At 37.5% G+C, this 20,228-nt stretch overlaps 1 protein-coding gene across 9 annotated transcripts in view; it reads left to right on the top strand.

Annotated features, from left to right (window-relative positions):
- The window catches only part of CASK (calcium/calmodulin dependent serine protein kinase), a 410,968-nt gene that overhangs the window by 144,104 nt on the left and 246,636 nt on the right, over window positions 1-20,228 (top strand). For 8 of the 9 annotated variants that reach the window (XM_036744928.1, XM_036744934.1, XM_036744933.1 and 5 more), the window contains exon 3: window positions 15,440-15,545. In XM_036744928.1, coding sequence (XP_036600823.1) covers window positions 15,440-15,545 — 106 coding nt within the window. Of the gene's footprint in view, window positions 1-9,003; window positions 9,106-15,439; window positions 15,546-20,228 lie in introns of those variants that run through there. The other variant, XM_036744935.1, reaches the window with a different exon arrangement.

Here is a 20,228-nt window from a genome sequence, read left to right as displayed (position 1 = left end):
ATATTTTGCCCTGAAGTATTATACTCAGTTTTGCTAGGTAGGTGATTCTTGGTTTTAGCCCTTGCTCCTTTGACCTCCAGAATATCATATTCTAAGCCCTTCAGTCCCTTAATGTAGAAGCTGCTAGATCTTGTGTTGTCCTGATTGTGTTTTCACAATACTTGAATTGTTTCTTTCTGGCTGCTTGTAATATTTTCTCCTTGACCTGGGAACTCTGGAACTTGGCTACAATATTCCTGGGAGTTTTCCTTTTGAGATCTCTTTTAGGAGGTGATGGTAGATTCTTTCCATTTCTATTTTACCTCCTGGTTGTAGAATATCAGAACAGTTTTCCTTGATAATTTCTTGAAAGATGATATCTAGGCTCTTTTTTTGATCATGGCTTTCAGGTAGTCCAATAATTTTTAAATTATCTCTCCTGAATCTATTCTCCAGGCCAGTGGTTTTTCCAATGAGATATTTCACATTGTCTTCCATTTTTCCATTCGTTTGGTTCTGTTTTATGATTTCTTGATTTCTCATAAAGTCACTAGCTTCCACTTGCTCCAGTCTAATTTTTAAGGTAGTATTTTCTTCAGTGGTCTTTTGGACCTCCTTTTTCCATTTGGCTTAGTCTGCCTTTTAAGGCATTCTTCTCCTCATTGGCTTTTTGGAGCTCTTTTACCATTTGGGTTAGTCTATTTTTGAAGGTGTTATTTTCTTAAGTTTTTGGGGGGTCACCTTTAGGAAGTTGTTGACTTGTATTTCATGATTTTCTTGTATCACTCTCATTTCTCTTCCCAATTTTTCCTCTGCTTCTCTCAACTTGATTTTCCAAATCCTTTTTGAGCTCTTCTATGTCCTGAGACCAATTCATATTTTTCTTGGAGGCTTTTGATGTAGGCTCTTAGACTTTGTTGACTTCCTCTGTCTGTATGTTTTGATCTTCTTTGTCACCAAAGAAAGATTCTATAGTCTGAGTCCTATTATACTGCCTGCTCATTTTTCCCAGCCAATTATTTGACTTTTTAGCTCTTTGTCAGGGTATGACTGCCTCCAGTGTAGAGAGTGCTTTGTCCCAAGCTTCAGGGGTCTTGCATTGCTATTTTCAGAGCTACTTCTATTCTGAGGTGGTATTATACTCCTCTCCTGGCCTGTGCTCTGGTTTGTGAGTGCAAGCACTCCTTTCTGCCATGTAACTACCAGGACGACTCCCTCTCCACAGCCACCACAAGCTGTGCCACACCAGCGCTCCTCCTCCCCCAAGGAATGCCAACCAGGACTGTGGCAGGGCAAAGCAAGAGAACACTGCCTCAGTGCCAGCAAAGAGATCCCTGTACTCCCACTCTGATCAGCTGCCTGATTCTTCCCCATGTCTGAGGGTGTGCAGCTCAGGAAGCAGCTGCTGCTGCTGCTACCTCCACTGCCCTGGGGCTGGGGCCGGACCGTGCACTTCTCTCACCCAGGTCCAACAGTTTTCCTACTGACCTGCTAAGTTGTTTTTGGTGTTTGTGAATTGAGAAGCCTGGAAACTGTCATAGCTCAATGATTCAGTGCCCTGAAGCCTCCTCTGCCTGGTCTACTCAGGCCTGGTCTCTTCCAACATGGCCCAAGCTGGGCCAAGCTCCACTTCCAGCATGGTGCAATAGACCCTTCCTAGAGACAATCTAGGCCATCTTGGGCTAGAGACTTGTTTCACTCTGTCATTTTGTGGGTTCTGTAGCTCTAGAATTTTTTTAGTGTCATTTTTTACAGGTGTTTGGAGGGATTTGGGGGAGAGCTCAAGCGAGTCCCTGTTTGCATGCTTCCCTCTTGGCCTCCCTTTTATTTTTCTTTTTCATTCAGGATTATATTCAACTTTGCTGGGTGAGTTGTTCTTGGATGCAACCTCAGCTCTTTTACTCTTCAAAATGTAATTTTCCAAGACCTGTGGTCTTTTAGAGAAGAATTTACTAGTCTTGTGAAATCTTGACTATATCTCCACCATATTTACATTGTTTTTTTTCTTGTTGCTTTCACTATTTTCTTCTTAACCTGGGATTTTTGAAACTTGGCTATCATATTCCAGTAAGTTTTCCTGTTGGTAGGAAAACTTTCAGGTGATGAATGGTAGATTTTTTCTATTTCTACTTTACCCTCTTATTCTAGAATGTTGGGGCAATTTTCCTTAATAATGTCTTGTAATATTGTATCCAGATTTTTTTTTTGATCATAACATTCTGGTAGTCCAACAATTCTTATATTGTCTCTCCTCAATCTGTTCTCCACATCAGTTATTTTTCTAATGAGATGTTTCAGGTTCTCTTCTATTTTTTCTATTTTTATTATTTCTTGGTGTTTTATAATATCATTCAGTTCCACTTGTCCAATTTAAATTTTCAAGGAGTTGAAAACCTTCCTTAAGATTTTGGACCTCTTTTTCAATTGGTCAACTTTCTTTTCATAATTTTTTTGGATTGCTTTTTTTCCCCCTAATTTTTCTTCCGTCTCCCTTACTTGATTTTTGAATTCCTTTTTAAGTTCTTCCAAGAACTCTTTTTGGACTTGTGACTATTTGGTATTACTCTTTGGGGTAGGAATGATTTTTTTAACTTCACTCTCTGCCTTTGAATATGAACCCAGATCTACTTTTGTACTAAAGTAACTATCTATGGTTAGGTTCTTTTTCCTTTGCTTAATCATTGTTATTTTTGTTTTGTTTTTAGTAGCTTATTGTTATAATCAGGTTTTATTCCCCAGTTTTGGGTAATGTTCCCCTAGGCCATAGGTCCTCCTTACTGGAGGAGTTTTCTGAATTCCGTCCAGGGACTCAATCTCAGGGACTCATCACCTCCCCTAAGTCACAACATCCATGCTGTCCCAAAAATATTCTTTCTACCTGTGGTGCCTCACTCACCAGGTGTGCTTGCCCCTCCTAGCCCACACAAACACCCTGAGATCACTTTTTGTCAGCATTATTAGGCTTGGCCTCTGGAAACATCAGGGGTGGGGGGATGGTCCTTCAGTCTTCCCTCACTCAGCCAACTGTTGTTCTTTATGGAGTAAAAGTTTGGGAGGTGAAAGTTCTTGAATTTTAGTTTTCTGCTTTTTTATTTCGTTGTTGTTCAGTCATTTCAGTTGTGTCCAACTTTTTGTGATCCTGTATAGGGTTCTCTTTGCAAAGATACTGAATTTGTTTGCCATTTCCTTCTCCAGCTCATTTTACAAAATGAGGAAACTGAGGCCAGTAGGGTTGTGTGACTTGCCCATGGTCACACAGTTAGCAAGTGTCTGAGGCCAGATTTAACACAGGAAAGTGAGTCTTCTTCACTCCAGGCCTGGTGTTCTACCCACTGTGCCCCCTGATTTATAATTTTTCTCTACGCTACTAAATGATCTGATTTTTAAAGGGAACTATGTGGTTCCTTCATACTATGTGGTGTATTCTTTAATGTCTCCTTTCAGAAAACGATGTAAGTCTTTCACCTCTGGTTCTCCACAATTTTGTTCAGCTTTATGTTCTCCTTTAAAAATAAGTATTTTTTTCTTGTTCCAACTTTGAGAGAGGGATGTTAAAATCTCCTGCAGTTACTGTTAATACAGCATTTTGTGTTTTAGCTATTTTATCTTTTTTGAATCTAGACACTATGCTATTTGGTGCATATATGTTAGTATTAATGTTCGTCCATTGTCTATGGTTTCTTTAAGCATTATATAGTTTTATATATTGATGTTACAAATTTGTATTTTTGCTTTGTCTGATAGAATGGTTCCAACTAATTATTTTGGGTGATATTTACCCAATGCATAGTAACTTTTGCTCTAATCTCTCAATTTTGTTCTATATGTGTTTACATTTTAGATGCATTTCTTAAACACCATTTTGGATTTTACTTTCTTACTCATTGTTAATCATTTTATTGGGCTGTTTAAAGTTATGATTTTTAGGTTTGTATTTTCTTCCTTTTAAATTAAAAGTCCCCTTCCTCTTTTATGACAATTCTTTGCCCTTATTATTAGTTTTGCTTAACCTGTTTTGTTCCAATCTTATCCTCATTAGGTCCTTCAGTCTCTGTTTATCTACCCTTTCTCTAATTATGCATGTATCCTCATCTTTTATCCCTTCTTTTCCCCTTCCCAGTTAAGTATTTAGTGTAAAATTTTCTCTGCCTCCCTTTCTCCTTCATTTTTATTTTCTTTTCCCTGTAGTTTTTTTAAAGGAAAAAAATTGATTCTTTCGTTAGTTCTGTTTTATTTTCTGTTTCATGGACTATACTTTTATTTGTTTTCTTTTTATTCTCTCTCTGCCCCTCATAAGGTTAAAGTTTTTGGAGCATATCGGGTTTAAGCTCCATTTACTAACCACATACTGCATGTTATTTTGAAAAAATAAATCTTGCCTCATCTTTTTTTTTTTCTCTTCTCCATCTTTAGAAATATTAATTTATGAGGGAAGCTATAGCTAATAGAAAAAGCCCAGAAAAAAAAAGAAAAAGCCCAGAATAGTAGAAATTACCTAGTGTTCCTAATTTAGACCAGTCCTATCTTATGCTTTCTTAATAATCTCTATCTTTTGGAAAAGACTGTGCCATCTCATCTCTAGCTCCCCCACCAATACAAATACCAGCTGGCCCCAACAACTTATCCCCTTTCCTTGGAGACACAAGGCTCTCACAAAATCCCCTCCCAGACTAAAGAAATCATGTAATCTTCTCCCAAACTAGGCATATACCTCCTCCTTAAAGATTACTTTTCTGTAGGATGCTCTTTCTCCTCTCTCCCACCTCCAGGTTAAACTTCCCATGTATCTCTTTCTCCCACTGAATTTAATTTCTCTCTTCCATTTCTCCCTTTCTTGCTAAGAGACAATAGGAATCTATTCTCTGAGCTTCGGTGTTCTCATTCATAAAAAGAGGGGTTTTGCTACATGATAACTAAAGTCCTTTTCAGTTCTAGACTTATGATCCTATTATAAAGATGAGGAATAGCTTACAAGATAATATGCTTGACCAGGTGAGAATACCTCACTTGAATCAATCAAAGCCTTTAAACCATATTCGAAAGTTATTTATCAATTTATAAGTCCTTAAAAGCCATTGAATAAATGGAGTGATGCTGTATGGGAAATGCCTTTGGATTCGTTGGGGAGACTTTGTCATGTCTTATGGGGCATGTATAAAACCAGCAATCTTCTTTGAAAACAAATATTGAAAGATTAAATGAGAGAGACACACTGAGGAAAAACAACTTCTATAAGGAAAAATATGACTCTTAAGAAGCTCAGCAGAAAAACTACACCTTGCCTAAGGGTAACTGCATGACAACCCCATCAAGGGGAGAAAAGGATATAGAGGACCAGGAAGTTTATTTACCACTGTGCCACATGTATTGTCTAAATTTTGAACCCTCTCTCCTTTTCTTTGTAACTGGTGGAGAGATGCTTTGTAGTGACTGATCTTATTTTACTGACGTAGAAAATGCCCTTATTTTGTGCAGCTAATTAACTGTGGTTTAATTATTCATATCAGTTGATAATGGGGCAGGGATACTGGTGGGAGATGGTGCATTCTGGCATTAGGAAAACCCCTTCTGACTCAACCACGCAGAATTCTTAGGGGAGATTTAGTCGCTTTGCTCTGCAAATTCGGCATGCTAGAGCCCGTGAATCCTAATAGTTTTCCCTGCCTCCAGTGTCTACCTCTGCCATCGCTTTCCATACGTGCTTATTCTTAGTGTATAACTTCAGTCATGTGCAAAGAATTCAACTCTGGTTGTGTTAGTAACTTTTCATAACTGCTTCAGGGCACTCTTCCCTTGCCTTTGAGCTCAGGGCTTTCTCATTTCAGCAAACATTTATTAAGTATTTTCGTTTGTTGTTCAGTCATTTCAGTAGTGTCTGATTCTTTGTGACCCCATTTGGGGTTATCTTGGCAAAGATTCTGGAGTGGTTTGCCATTTCCTTCTCTAGCTCATTTTACAGATGAGGAAAATGAGTCAAACAGAGTTAAGTGACTTGCCCAGGGTCACACAGCTAGTAAATGCCTGGGTCCGATTTTAAACTCAGGAAGTCTGACTTCAGGCTTCCTTTGCCACCTAGCTGCCCTATTTGTTAAGTACCTACTGTGTGCTAGGTAAAATACTATTATAATAATGTACTCTTTACCTTCCAAGTATTCTCCTAGGGAGAAACATGTTTTCAGATCATATGAAATATACACAAAGCATTTTGGTGGGAAAACTAATGTTTGGGGGCATTGAGAAAGGCCTCTTGGTAGATGGTCCTTGAGTTGAGCCTTGAAGCTAGTATGAGTTCCAAGAGGCAGAGCAGAGGAAAGAGAACATTCTAGGTATGAAGAGACAGGCTGTTCCTGAGCAGGGTGACAAATAATGGAATGTTATATACAGGAAACTGAGAGTAGGACGTTTTGGCAGGATTGTAGGGTACAATAGGAAGTAATATGAAATTAACTTGAAAATATAACCTACAACCAGATTTTGAAGGACTATTAAATGGGCAGTGTTAAGAAAAGATTGGAGAGGGAAGAGGCAAGAGGCTGGGAGGCAAATGAGTAGGCTCTTGTAATGGATAAGAGGAGAGATGATGAGGACCTAATTTCAGGTAGTGGCTGTTTGAGTTAAAAAGAAAGCAGGCAGGTACCTGATAAAAGATACTCAGAAAGAGAGAGAATTGACAAGACTTAACAACTGATTGGATATGTGTGGAGGAGAAGGTAAAGAAGCATAAAGAGTTGAGAACGACTTTTCTTCATTCCTAAAGTAAAGTTCACTGATCTCTAATTGCTGATGGCATGTAAGCTTTTGAACGTCTAGGTCTTAAGCTTGCCTGATTCTCTTCATTACAAATCAGCTGTACCAGATCCGAAGTTACCTGATTTTCTTCCTCTTACTGCAACTATAGCAGGATTTTATATATTAATTAATTAAGCTATTGAAGCTTAATTAACCTTTGCTTTAATTTGAGCTTTTTTTTTCCTCCTTAATTGTCAATAGCTTAAAATGGCACCAAGACTTTTGGGACACATATTCTGCTACTCAATTTGAATATCTCCCCTCTTTCCCTGTTTTCTCATACCATCATGATTATGTATGTGCTCCACATTATACTTACAAAGGCAAAGAATGCCTATAGAAATAATACTAAATTTAGGTAGATTGCATGGTTCTGTCTTACACCTCTGAGGTATTCTTCAACTTGTACCCAAAGATGAGAACCTCTGGGGAGTCTGTTGCCTCAGATTGTAGAGGCAAATGTATACATAACTATTCCTACTACTGTAGTTCATGAGTAACCATTTAGCCTCCCAGGGGTATGTTTCTCTCTGGGGAACAAGCATTCAGTATATGCTTATTGAATGTTTGTTGAATGAATTCTCTTTGCATCTTAGTGTCCTTTTCTTCACTGTGTCCTTTTCTACCTCCCCTCGTGCCTATGACGCTAGTGTTTGCTATACAACACACTTACACATTGCGGTAAGCCATATCTAGTCAGTCATTCAAAAATCTTTTCTTTCTGTGAATAATTATTCTCTGGGTGGCCCTTGCTTGTAAGCAAAAAATTTAAATACACGTTATGTTATTCGTCTCAATAGGAGGATGAATGATGTTTTCTGTCCTTCCTTGCATATTATGGATACTCATAGAAATTTTTTTTTAAAATGCATCGGGTCAATCAAGAGAACTGTTTCAGCAAAGTTTTAGCATCTATTAAAAATTATTTTTCATATTAATTAAGATGTTTCCTAGAGTAAATGCTTCAGAGAGTATAGCAGACTACAAAAAATAGGATCACACAAACCCTTTTCAATTCTGAAAATTCACTGTATCTTAACGAAGTCTGAATTTTCTCTCATCAGGGATCACAATTAGTGGCATTAATGAGTCATGTTAAATTGAAAAAGAAGTATTTTTTAAAAATAGACTGAAAAGAGAATTATTTCAAATGGTCCATTTTTGTATTGTAAATAAGAATTTAAAAGAGCAAACATTATAGCAGTACTTTAAAATGCTTCATTAACAGTTCATCAAACTGCATTTTATTTTGGATACTTACTAAGTTAGAACGTCAGTCTACACTAGTAAATCTTAGAAATGACTGAACTATAGAAAATACTATAATTTCAAAGTAACATACGTCTATTTTAGCAATTTTTTAAATTTTTCTTTGGTTCTAAAAGCTTATTTTTGAAGTAATATTAGAACAAAAATTAAAGTGCTTGTAAAAGGAAATTAAACCAATATAACACCATTGCAGATCACTTGTTTTTGTTTCTAGTAATTATGCTGTTTTGCCGACCCAGCACAACCATGTCAGTTTTATTACTTTTTTCAAAAGGCATTTTAATTTAAAATTCTTAACATAATAACTGGGAAAAGTAGAGAACCCAGAGTAGCGTTGTGCCTTAAATTAAAAAACAATTCTACTGTTATTAGCTAGTAAGCAGGTTTTGGGAGCAATAGGTTATTCACTGGGCCTCAGTTTCCTCATCAATAAAATGAACAAGTTGGACTAGACCTTTCAGATTTGTTATACCTTTAAATCTATTTGTTCTATGATCTCTTTTCCCCAGCTCATAAAGTCACATCAGATCATATTAGATCCTAGTTTTGACATTGCTAAAAGTCTTCTATATGGCTGTAAGGAATTATTGTGACAATGCTATCACCAATAAAATGTTTTTTTCATTTTAAAGAAACTTTAAAATCAACATCTTACTCTTGACTTTGATAAACTGTAAAATTGTCCCTATTTTATATAAAAGAAAATTTTAAGAACAGATGGATGAAAAGTGATTTGGGACTAAGGTATTCTAGAGATTTGTTTTAATACTTTTATTCTTTAAAACAGAAACAAAACTAAAAATCTGTCGATTCATTGTGTTTTGACACGTGACACTACCCAACAACCATTCAAACCTTCTACAAAGTAAACAAAACTTGTGATTGGTTAACCCTTTGATTACTAAAATTACAATGAAGTCTAGAAATTTCCTGAAAGGTTCAGTAAGAGAAATTATCTTCTCACATTGGAAAGTCCAACATTCTAGAGGAGGATGCAAACCAAAGCAGACACCAGAGGATATGATACAAGTTAGTCAACAAATATTTTCAAAGATTGGGATTTCAAAGGTGAGATTTTAGTTGTCTTGAAGGTGACCAGAGAAGCCAGAAGGCAGAGACAAGGAGGGAGAACATTGTAGGCACAGAGGCAGCCAAAAGGGAGGGAGTTGGGAGATGGGGTTTTGTGTTGGAGGAATGGTACGGCCTGTGTCACTAGATCACAGAGTACATAGAAGGGAATAAAGTGTAAGAAGATACGGAAGACTTCAGGTTTTAAAAGTCGAGCAAGGAATTGTATTTTTGGTTCTGGAGGTTAATAGGGAGCCACTGGAGTTTATTGAATAGTGGAGTGACATGGTCAGACTTGTGCTTTAGGAAGATGAGTTTGACCTCTGAATAGAGGATAGACTGGAGTGGGGAGTGACCAACCAGTAGACCATTAGAATAGATCAGGGCTTGAGATGATGAGGACAGGGTGGAGGCCATGTTAGGAGAGAAGGGAAAATATATGAGAGATGTACCAAAGGGTGGCTGGATTTGGCTTGTCAACAGATTGAATATGAAAGGTAAGAGAGAGGAGTCAAGGATGATTCCTAGATGTGATCTGGAGTGACTGGGAGGACAAAAGGGTACCTCCCTTTTTTGGGTGGGTGGAGGGGTGGCAGGGGAATAATTAGTTGCATGTTGGAGGACATGTTGGGTTTATGATGTCTGAGGGACGCCTAATCAAGATGTCCTGTGGGCAGTTGGAGATGGGAGATTGGAAGTCAGGAGAGTTGTTAGGGCTGGATAAACAAATGTGAGAATTATCTCTACAAAGATGATAAGTTGAACCCAAGGGAGCTGATGACATAATAAAGAAAGAAAAGAGAAGCAGATCCAGGACAGAGCCATGGGGGACACTCATGGTTAGTGGTATAACCTGGATGAAGATCCAGCTAAAGAGGTTGAGAATGAGCTGTCCAGTAGGCGGAGGTAGAACCGAAAGAGTGCAGTATCATGAGAACCTAGAAAGGTCATTGGGTGGTGGTGGTAGTAGTAGTAATAGTAGGAGGGGTAGGGGTGGTGGTGGTAGTAGTAGTAGTAGTAATGCTTTAAGCTTTGCAAAGAATTTTTACAAATATTATCTTTATTGTATCTTCACAATAACCCTAGGTAGGGTTGTTGTGATAATATATATTATGATACCTAATAATATGATTATATACCAATATCAATTATTATAGTTAATTAGTCTATAATATACCATAATATAATTAAAATAAAATAAAAGTTTTAATAATTTTAATAAAATAATTATAGTATAATAATATTATATAATAATAGATGCTATTATTATTTCCATTTTACAGATGAGGAAACTGAGGTAGAGTTTAAGTGGCTTCTTTAGGGTCTGAGGTCAGGTCTTCCTGACTTCAGATTCATCAGTTCTTTTTTTTCCCCCATTGAAACATATATTTTATTTTTTTTAATTTATTTTTATTTTTAGTTTACAACACTCAGTTCCACAAGTTTTTGAATTCCAAATTTTCTCCCCCCTCTCCTCTCCCTTCACCTTCCTCAAGATGGCATGTAATCCAATATAGGTTCTACATATACCTTCACATTAAACTTATTTACACAATAGTAAAGTTGTAAAGAAGAATTATAACCAACGGAATGAGGCTCATCAGTTCTTTCCACTGTACAACCTAGCTTCCTCTAGTAACTTTTGAGGGAGCAGCTTCATTTGAATGATGAAGTTGAAAGGAATACTGCAGAGTTAAGAGATTGAGAGGAAAAGAAGTGGAGTCATTGACTGTAGATATCTTTTTCAGAGTTTAGCCACAAAAGTGAAGAGAGATATGGGATGGAAGACCAAATAAGGATTTTTTGAGGATAAGAGAAGCATGGCCATGTTTCTAAGCAGCAAGCTACTTAAAAATTAGTGAGGGAATTGGGATAATAAAGAGGGCAGTGTTCCATGGAAGATAAGATGGAGTGGGATCAAGGGTACATAAATATAGACTTACCTTGGCAGGGAGAAGGACCATTTCTTCATGTGAGACAGGAGTAAAGAAGGAGAAAGTTGTGAAAGACACCTGATTGATATGAAGTGAGGAGGAAGGGAGAAGAGAGTGTTCTTGGTGAAGAGCCTCAGTTTTCTTTCATTTAAATAGTCAACCTTCTCAGCTTAGAGGGTGGGAGAAAGAGTAGCTATGGGAGGTTTGAGAAGCAATGACAAGGTTTGGAAAAGCCACTGTGGTGAATTTGATGGTGAAGATTTTTGCAAAAGGATTATCTTTTTGCAGTGAAGACCCAGTTATGATTATGTAACATAAATTTGTAGTAGACCCAATCAGCGCCATTTTCTGATTTTCTCCATGGTCATTCAGCAGCCTGCGAATAGGAGTAGAGGCAGTAGGCATGAATAGACTGACACACCTAGGCATTTTATTGTGCTTTTTACACATCTCTCTCTTTTTTTATAGGATCATAGATTGAGAGGTGGGAGAGATTTCAGAGGTCATTTAGTCCAGCCTCCTTGTTTTATGTGTGAGGCAACTGAGAACCAGAGAAGTGAAGTGACTAGCCCAAAGTCCCACAGGCACAATTTAAGGATTTGAACTGAGGTTCCTTTCTCTCTTCCATTCTGCATCCTTTAACTCTAGATTCTTTGCAGCATGGTTTAACACCCCAGTGATATTAACTCAAATAGAAACTGAGGCCACTAATCCATATGTAAGGATCTCTGTGGCTCACATGTTGATTTAGTTTTGAAATGTAATACCATCTGTGTTTTATTGTATTTTTTTTTTTTGGTAAAGATTTCCCAATTACATTTTCATATGGTTCAGGCCACTGGGGAGAGAGTTTGACACCTCTGCCTTGGATGACTAGATGTACAACCCACTAACTTTACAAGTGAGGAAACTCAGGCCCTGAGAGCTTAATTGACTTGCCCAAGGTCACACAGGTATTGATGGTCCTTATTTAAGAAGTATAATACACCTAACTTGGCTATCAGGATATTCAAGTGGAGAAAAGAGACCATGGTAAAGTGGAAAGGGCCAGTGTAGGAAAGGAAATCAGTAGAATAAGAGATGAAAGGTCGTCACTAGAAATGGATCACTGTGTTCAGACTCTGCTACTTTTGCAAATGGGCAGTTGGTTATTCCCATAGTTTAGGTATCTACCTGAAAATTATACCATAGCGTTAGAATGAATTGCTGTTTGAAAATGGAATGGATGGATGCCTTTGTGAGGCATCTCCCTCAAGGAAAGTTTTTGAGCAGAGCGTCAGATCAACTGGTGAGAACGCTGCAGAGGTGCTAATTCCTGCATTAGATGGGATTGCAGACCATGTAGCCTCCAAGGTCCCTTCCAATTTGATTTGATTCCAATTGATTGAATTGAATTCCAATTGAATCTATATTTAATAGCTTTAGTTTTTTTCTTAAAACTTGTCTCCTAGTTCTAAAGGATATAGATTATAGAAATCTATAGGACAAATAAGAAAAATCTCACATTACCTAACAGCTTAGTTGGAATATAAACTGAGAGAACATGTGTAACCACATTTTCCACAGTATGTCCTTAGTGTTACACCTGAAGGTTTTTCCAGTTGTCCTAGCCACTTTAGAACATAATTTTTGCTCTTTACGGGCTCTCTATTAACAAATAATGAGAACCCACATTGTACTTGTTCCTGTCCTAGGTTTTGGTCATGCCACTACTTAGAATATAGTTATTTTCAAACCTTTTGTTTCAGAAGCTTACAATTCCAATGTTGATTTTGATTTTTCAGTGTTGCTTTTGCTTCGTCAATGTTGCTTTTCCTTCTAAAAGTAAAATATAGCTAGAATTGTGAATTTTTTTCTTTAATTAATTTTTAGTTTTCAACATTCACTTCCATAAGTTTTTAATTTTCTCCACTTCCCTCCTTTCCTCCTCCCCAAGACGGCATGCAATCCAATATAGGCTCTACATAGATATTCCTATTAAACATTTTCACATTAGTCATGTCATATAGAAGAATTAGAATGAATGGGAGGAACCATGAGAAAGAAAAAACAAACAAAAAAAGAGCAAATAGTATTTTTCAATCTCCATTCAGACTCCATAGTTCTTTCTTTGGATGTGGATGGCATTTTCCATCATGAGTCTTTTGGAGTTGTTTTAGGTCCTTGCGTTACTGAGAAGAGCTAAAAGTCTGTTAAAATCAGTCATCGTACAATGTGACTATTACTGTATTCAATGTTCTCCTGGTTCTCCTGACTTCATTCAGTGTCAGTTCATATAAGTCTTTCCAGGTTTCTCCGAAGTCTGCCTGTTCATCATTTCTTATAGCACAATAGTATTCATTACATTCATATACCACACCTTGTTCAGCCATTCCCCAGTTGGTGGGCATCCCCTCAATTTCCAGTTCTTGGCTACCACAAAAAGAGCTGCTATAAATATTTTTGTACATGTGGGTCTTTTTCCCATTTTTGTGATCTCTTTGGGATGTGGCCCTAGAAGTGGTATTGCTGGATGAAAAGGTATTATGCACATTTTTATAACCCTTTAGACATAGTTCCAAAATGCCCTCCAAAATAGTTGGATCAGTTCACAACTCCACCAATAGTGAATTAGTGTTCTGATTTACCCATATCTTCTCCAACATTTATCATTTTCCCATTTTGTCATGTTAGCCAATCTGATAGTTGTAATGTGGTACCTCAGAGTTGTTTTGATTTTCATTTCTCTAATCAATAGTGATTTAGAGCATTTTTTCACATGACTGTAAGTAGGTTTAATTTCTTCCTCTGAAAAGTGCCTTTGTGCCTGAAAAATATCCTTTGACCATTTGTCAATTGAGGAATGACTTGTATAGAATTGTGAATTTTTAAATAAGAAGGAAGACTAGACCAGAGGAGAAGAGGAATACATTATGTCTTCCACCAAAGCTCAGTATAAGACTATTTTCACCATCTTCTGACCTAGCATAAAATGAGAAAAGCCACTCCCAAGTTAGTTACATCATTTTATGAGATGACCAGCAATAAGATGTATACTAATTTTAGAATTACAGTGAATTAAATATCGTTTTGAAAACATTTTAAGACTTTTAGGCTATATTATTCCTTTTAAGTGTCTGGAAATACTATCATGTGTTACAAAATGAAAATTGGAAGCCACTTCTATAGTCAACCTAAACCTTAACTGAGTTTTACAGATGCAGTACAAAAGGAAAGCATAAATTACAGATTAAATAAGGTGAAACCAAATAATGCCCGTTCTTTGGTTTCTTATAGCATTAATAACCTGAAATGTATAATTTGATACTTGGTTTTATAATGCATTATTTTCTAGTATTTTATATTTAAACTTTGTCTTCCCAGTAAAATTATCGGTTCCTCAGGGACTTTATCTGGCTCCTAACACAGTCCTTGATTCACAGCTGATGCTTAACTAATCAGCAGGTATTTATTGGGTATCTACCAAGCACTAGGAGAATTTTTAACTATTAGCCACAATAAAACTTGATTATAGTGTCTAGCAGCTGAGGGTGACTTCCTTTGATTCTCACTTTTTAAGTTTAGTGTGTATGTATATGTACACATACATACATATATAGACATACACACTTATACATATATTTAAACATGTATTCAACTTAAGATCAAGAATCCTGACTTCAGCTTGTTTCAACATCTGTGCCATTCATTCCAAGGGGATTTTTCCAGGAAGAAAGGAGAACCTCTTTATACTTTCTATTGGCAGTCCTCTTACAGTCTATGAAATTTTTTAAGATTCTATTTTTTTAACCTAGAAGATTTTTAATAGTACTAATTCAGCTGTCACTAAGCATCAGTAGCATGAGGAAGTACCAATATTATGTAAGTAAAGGAAGTACCTTGAAAGTCTTTTAAAAATGTTACTGCCAACTCTTCTTTTGCCTGATTTTGATTAAGTGCTATGCTTATTTTCCTTTCTGTTGTGACAGTTTTGATTATTTTGTCATTCTTGGCATTAGGTGAAGAGGGCAAGGAAAGGCAAGTGAACTAATGTGGTAAGATGTATAGATTCTAGGATTGACACAACTAAGTAGTTGTGGGTTTTTCAAAAGTAAACTATAGATTTTGCATGCATATTCAATCCATAATTCCCTTTTATATGCTATGGATATTCCAGAATTAAGTATGTGCTAACTATAAAAAGCTTATGAATTCAAGGTGGTAGAAGATCTGAAAAGTATAGTTCTAAACATTTCAGAGGGGGAAACATTTCAGGCTGAGTTAAATAGCAGGTTTTATAGGGGAGCTACTTAGTTAGAAAAATCTTCATGATGCCATAGAACACATCCATTTATTCATGAGTCACTTTGGGCTGCAGTTCATTTAAAACTAATGAAACTTTTTGTTTGTTTGTCTTATAGATCTGAAACGGGAAGCCAGTATCTGTCATATGCTGAAGCATCCACATATTGTGGAACTGTTGGAGACATATAGCTCAGATGGAATGCTTTATATGGTTTTTGAATTGTAAGTGTATATGAGTTTTAACTTTATTTTTTTAATATTTAGAGTGACTTTTGAGATAAAACTAAGAACTTTCCTCTTAAATATAATAAGAGAATTAAGAGTGCTTCTTTAATAATGTGAAACTGGAGTGATTGAAAAAAATAAGAATAGGAAAACAAAATATTGATCATTTAGTGTTCAAAGTTTATGTTTGTTGTGCTTAATCAAAGGTTAAACAATGACATTTAAACCATCTTACAAAATTTACATGAGTCAGACATTGCTATTACTGTGATTTAAAGGCTTCTCTGGATAAATCATCTCTTAATTGCTAGATTCAGTGCCCTTTCCTTAGTGCTTGTCCTGCTTGACCTTTCTGCACCTTTGACACTGTTAACAATCCCCTTGCCCTAAGTATTCTCTCTTCTCTAGGTTTTTGTCTTGGTCCTACTCTGTCTTGGTCTTCCTCTATTGGTTTTCAGTCTTATTTGCATCCATGTTCTGATAACATATGTATTACAGGGCTCTATCCTGAGACCTTTGCTTTTCACCTCCATACTCCCAGTAACCTTCTCAGCTTCCATAAGCTTTGCTGTGATCTCTGGGTAGATAGGTGCTATATCAACCCTTCAACAGACATTTTAAAGTTCCTACCAGGTGCTAGGTTTTGGAGATGCAGTGACAAAAAAGTAACATTTGCTGCTCTCAAGAAAATTACATTCTGTCAAGGGAGACTATATGTACATAATAAGTACATATGGAATAATTTCAAAGTAAATACAACGTAGTTTTGGACAAAGGGCATCCTTCCTCATATCTCTCCTAAGCTCTAGTCCTGTACAACGAACTGTCTCCTAGACATCTTGACTTGGCCATCTTAAACTCAACATGTCTAAAACAGAATTCCTTCCTCCAGCCCCCAAATTCTCCCCTTCTCCTAATTGGCCTGTTTCTCTTGAGGGCACTGCCAGTTGGTCTCCCAGGTTCATAGCGTTGAGATTATCTTCAACCCTTCACTCTCCTGCTCTTGTAACCAAATATTTGCTAATTCCTACCTACCTACTATATTATACTATACTATATTCAGTCTTCCTTTCCACTAAGTCACCTGCCACCCTATTTGAAGTCTTCACCATTTTTACCTTGACTGCTGCATTAGCCTCCTTATTGAGCTCCCTTCCTCTAGTCTTCCCCCTCTTCAGTCCGTGTTCCACTTAGTTGTCCAGTTGACGTTCTTGAAACATAAGCTTGACATTGCCACTTCCCTACCCTATTCAAGCTCATAATTTCGTCTAGGACCAAATACAAATTCTTCTGTTTGACATTTAAAGCCCTTCCTAAGTCTTTCTCTCCAGATTTATTTCATATTACCTGCCTTGTACTTTCAGTCAAACTGGTCTATTTGCTGTTCTCATACGTTGCATCCTCATCTACCTCAGAGCCTTTGTATGGGCTTTTTCTCAGTGCTTGAAATGTTTTTTCTCCATATATTACCTCTTGGAATGCTTGGTTCCCTTTTTGGCTTACCTCTAGTGCATATTGCATAGTGATGCCATTTTTGATCTCCCCACTTATTAATGTTCCCCCTTCCCTGCCCTCACTTCCATGACTCGGAGGGTAGTTTGGAGGCAGATTGTATAGGACTTTAAATACCAGTCTAAAGAGTTTGTATATTTATCTCAGAAATAACATGGAACCACTACATAGTATTGGGCAGGGGCATGACATAGAGCTGTGCTAAGGAGAGCCAAAAAAAGAAAAAAAGATAGCCTGGCCTCAAGGGGCATATACAGGGGCAGGATGTGTGATGGCAGAAAAGAGATATCTTGACAAAGTAGTCTAGGAAAAATTTAAAGAGGAAGAGAATACTAACAGCTGAGGGGAGTAAGCAAAGGTTTATGGAAGAGGTGGCAAGTAAACCAAGCCCAGGGCAGGGAGGGGGGATTATGAAAGATAGAGGTGAAGAAAGAATACATTACAGGCATAGGGAAACTGTCCATTTTGAAAAAACACAAATGTGAGAAATAGCTTTCTAAATTTGGAGAATAAGTAGTGATCTAATCTGCCTCAAAGTTGGAGTTCCCGAAGAAGAAAAATGAGAAATAGTTGAGAGAGTAGCTTGTAAACAGATTGTAGAGGACCCTAAATGCCAGTCAAAAGAGTTCATATTTTATCTTAAAGACAACACGGAGCCACTGGTGAATATTTAATCAGTAAACATTTAGTAAGTGACTAGTATGTGTCAGACACTGTGCTAAACTCTTAGGATACAAAGAGAAGCAAAAGACAGTCGCTGCCCTCAAAAAGCTTAAAATCTAATGGGGGAAACGATGTGCATACAAAGCAAGCTACATATGAGATAAATATGAAGTAATTAACAAAGAGAAGGCACTGGAATTGAGAGGGATTGGGGAAGGCTTCCTGTAGGAGGTAGGATTTTAGTTGGGACTTAAAGGAAGCCAGGGAGGTCAGCAGTAAGAGAAGAAGGAGAGTATTCCAGTCCTGGGGGACAGCCAGAGAAAATGCCAGCAGCCAAGAGGTTTCAGTTTCTTGTTTCTGTGGCCAGTGTTACTGGATTAAAGTTTATGTGTTGGAGAAGGAGAGTGAAATATAAGAAGACTGGAAAGGTGGGAGGGGGGTGGTATATAAAGGACTTTGAGAAAAGGAGTGACTTCCTCAAACTTGTGATTTAACAAGGTTTTTTTAGCCGTTGTGGGGATGGTTGGGAAGTAGGAGAACTTCTACAGTACAAAGAGCAAGAGCCTCAGTGGGGGTGGGAGTGGGGTGGACAGGATAACAGTAGATGTGTACAATACACATCCAAAGTTGTTTTCCATTAATTAATTATAGCAGTTTCTTGGCTCATCCTTCATAATCTCACTTTACCTCAGTCACAACTGTGCCAGATGACTGTAACATTGAGGCAGCACTCTTCAGAAAGATGTCTGGCTTTTCCTTTTCCAGGTTGTAATGGTAATCAGGGCAGGATTTTTTGCTCTTCTTCTCTTAAGTGCCATCTGGCCTTTGTTTGAATGGGGCAGGTAAAGTGGGATCTTTTGTCTTGGAGTGTTTCTCAGCACTAAGACGATCAGGAGGCATTGATTGGAAGCAACGTATAGGATGTGGTATTAGTAATCAACTTTCCCACATCCTGGTTTTAGTGATTTCCCACATCCTAAATGGTGAGCCTTGAGCCCCCCAGGGCCCTGAACCCCAGGAAGGTCAGCTTTTCACTTTTGGGGTACACTCATTGAAACAGTGATGAAACTCTGGGCAAGCTGTTGAAGCAGGGCTCCCCCACCCCCCAGCTTTGATAGATAACCCAGATGTTGGTGCTTCTCTGGTAACTATGTATTGTTGTGGATAGACTGGTTTGTGTTATTTGCTCTGTCTATAATGTCTGCTTGTAATTTCTGTTTGTGTATGCCCTGAAGTTCAGGGGGCTGATCTTTTCCCTGAACTAAGTGAATGATATATGTATGTTTAATTAAACTGAGATTGTTAACCCCTTAAAGTTGCTTTCCTTAGAAAAGCAGATCAAAGAACTTGTGTTGGCAGCCCTTCTGTGTGCTCTTGTTGTTGGTCTCACACAGCCACAGTAGCTGCTGGCAACATCATTGTTACACAGGTACGGAGCTGCTCTCCTTAGTAGGTTATCACAGTGTTTCCCATACAGCCAATGGCCTCCCCAGGTTAGCAGGCAGGCAGTAACTGTAATTTGCTTCCCGTTGTTGACCATGGTGAGCTTAGAAAACTTTAGAAGGGAAGATACTAGCAGCTACCTGGTTGCCAGTTACGAAAGGGTCTACTTCTGAAAGTGGCATTTGATTTTTTTAAAAATTATTTATTGGGGCAGCTAGGTGGGGCAATGAGTAGAGTACCGTCAAGAGGACCTGAGTTCAAATGTGGCCTCATTTACTTGATATACTTATTAGCTATGTGACCTTGGGCAAGTCACTTAACCCCAATTGCCCTGCCTTCCTCCCTCCCCCCCCCAAAAAAAGAATTAAAAAATTATTTTTATTCTGAACATAATAAAAAAAATAAATAAAATGGGCATTTCTATGCATAGAACAGAAAAAGAAGATTATGTGTGAAACTAGGGTTCTGTTATGTGCAGCTTGCTTTTCTTTTAACTGTGTAATTACATAATAAATACAAGCTGTAGCTTGTATTTTAGCTGATTTTTTTTTAAAGATGCTTCAAAGATCCTCTTTTCTTTATTTTCTTTTGGGGGGTGGTGTGTAACCCTTCCCTTTCTTTCTCTTTCAATTCATCCTCCTATTGGAGGAAAGAGAAAAAGAAGAACCAAGCCCTTATAAGAAATAAGCATGGTGAAGCAAAACAAATTCCCAATCCAACAAATGTTTTATTCTGTACCTCTGCCAAGAGATAGATAGCATGTTTCGTTATTAACTCTCTGTAGTCAAGGAAGTGATGGTAGCTGTTTGAATTTATTGAGTAAGGGAGTGATATGGTAAAAACTGCTTTTGGAAAAATTATTTTACCATCCAGTGCAGAGGATGGTTGAAGTGGTGAGATATTCAAGTCCAGGGAACCAAATGGATGGCTTTCATACTGTCGGTAGAAGATGATAAAGACCTAAATTAGGGTCCTAAATTAGTGGCTGTGTGAGTTAAGAGAAGAGGACATATATGAGATGTTGTGGTATAGAAAAGACAATATTTGGCAACTGGTTAGTTG

This window comes from Trichosurus vulpecula, chromosome 2 (assembly GCF_011100635.1).
Source record: "Trichosurus vulpecula isolate mTriVul1 chromosome 2, mTriVul1.pri, whole genome shotgun sequence".
NCBI classification, from domain to species: domain Eukaryota; kingdom Metazoa; phylum Chordata; class Mammalia; order Diprotodontia; family Phalangeridae; genus Trichosurus; species Trichosurus vulpecula.
This window is presented reverse-complemented; position numbering and strand designations above follow the sequence as displayed.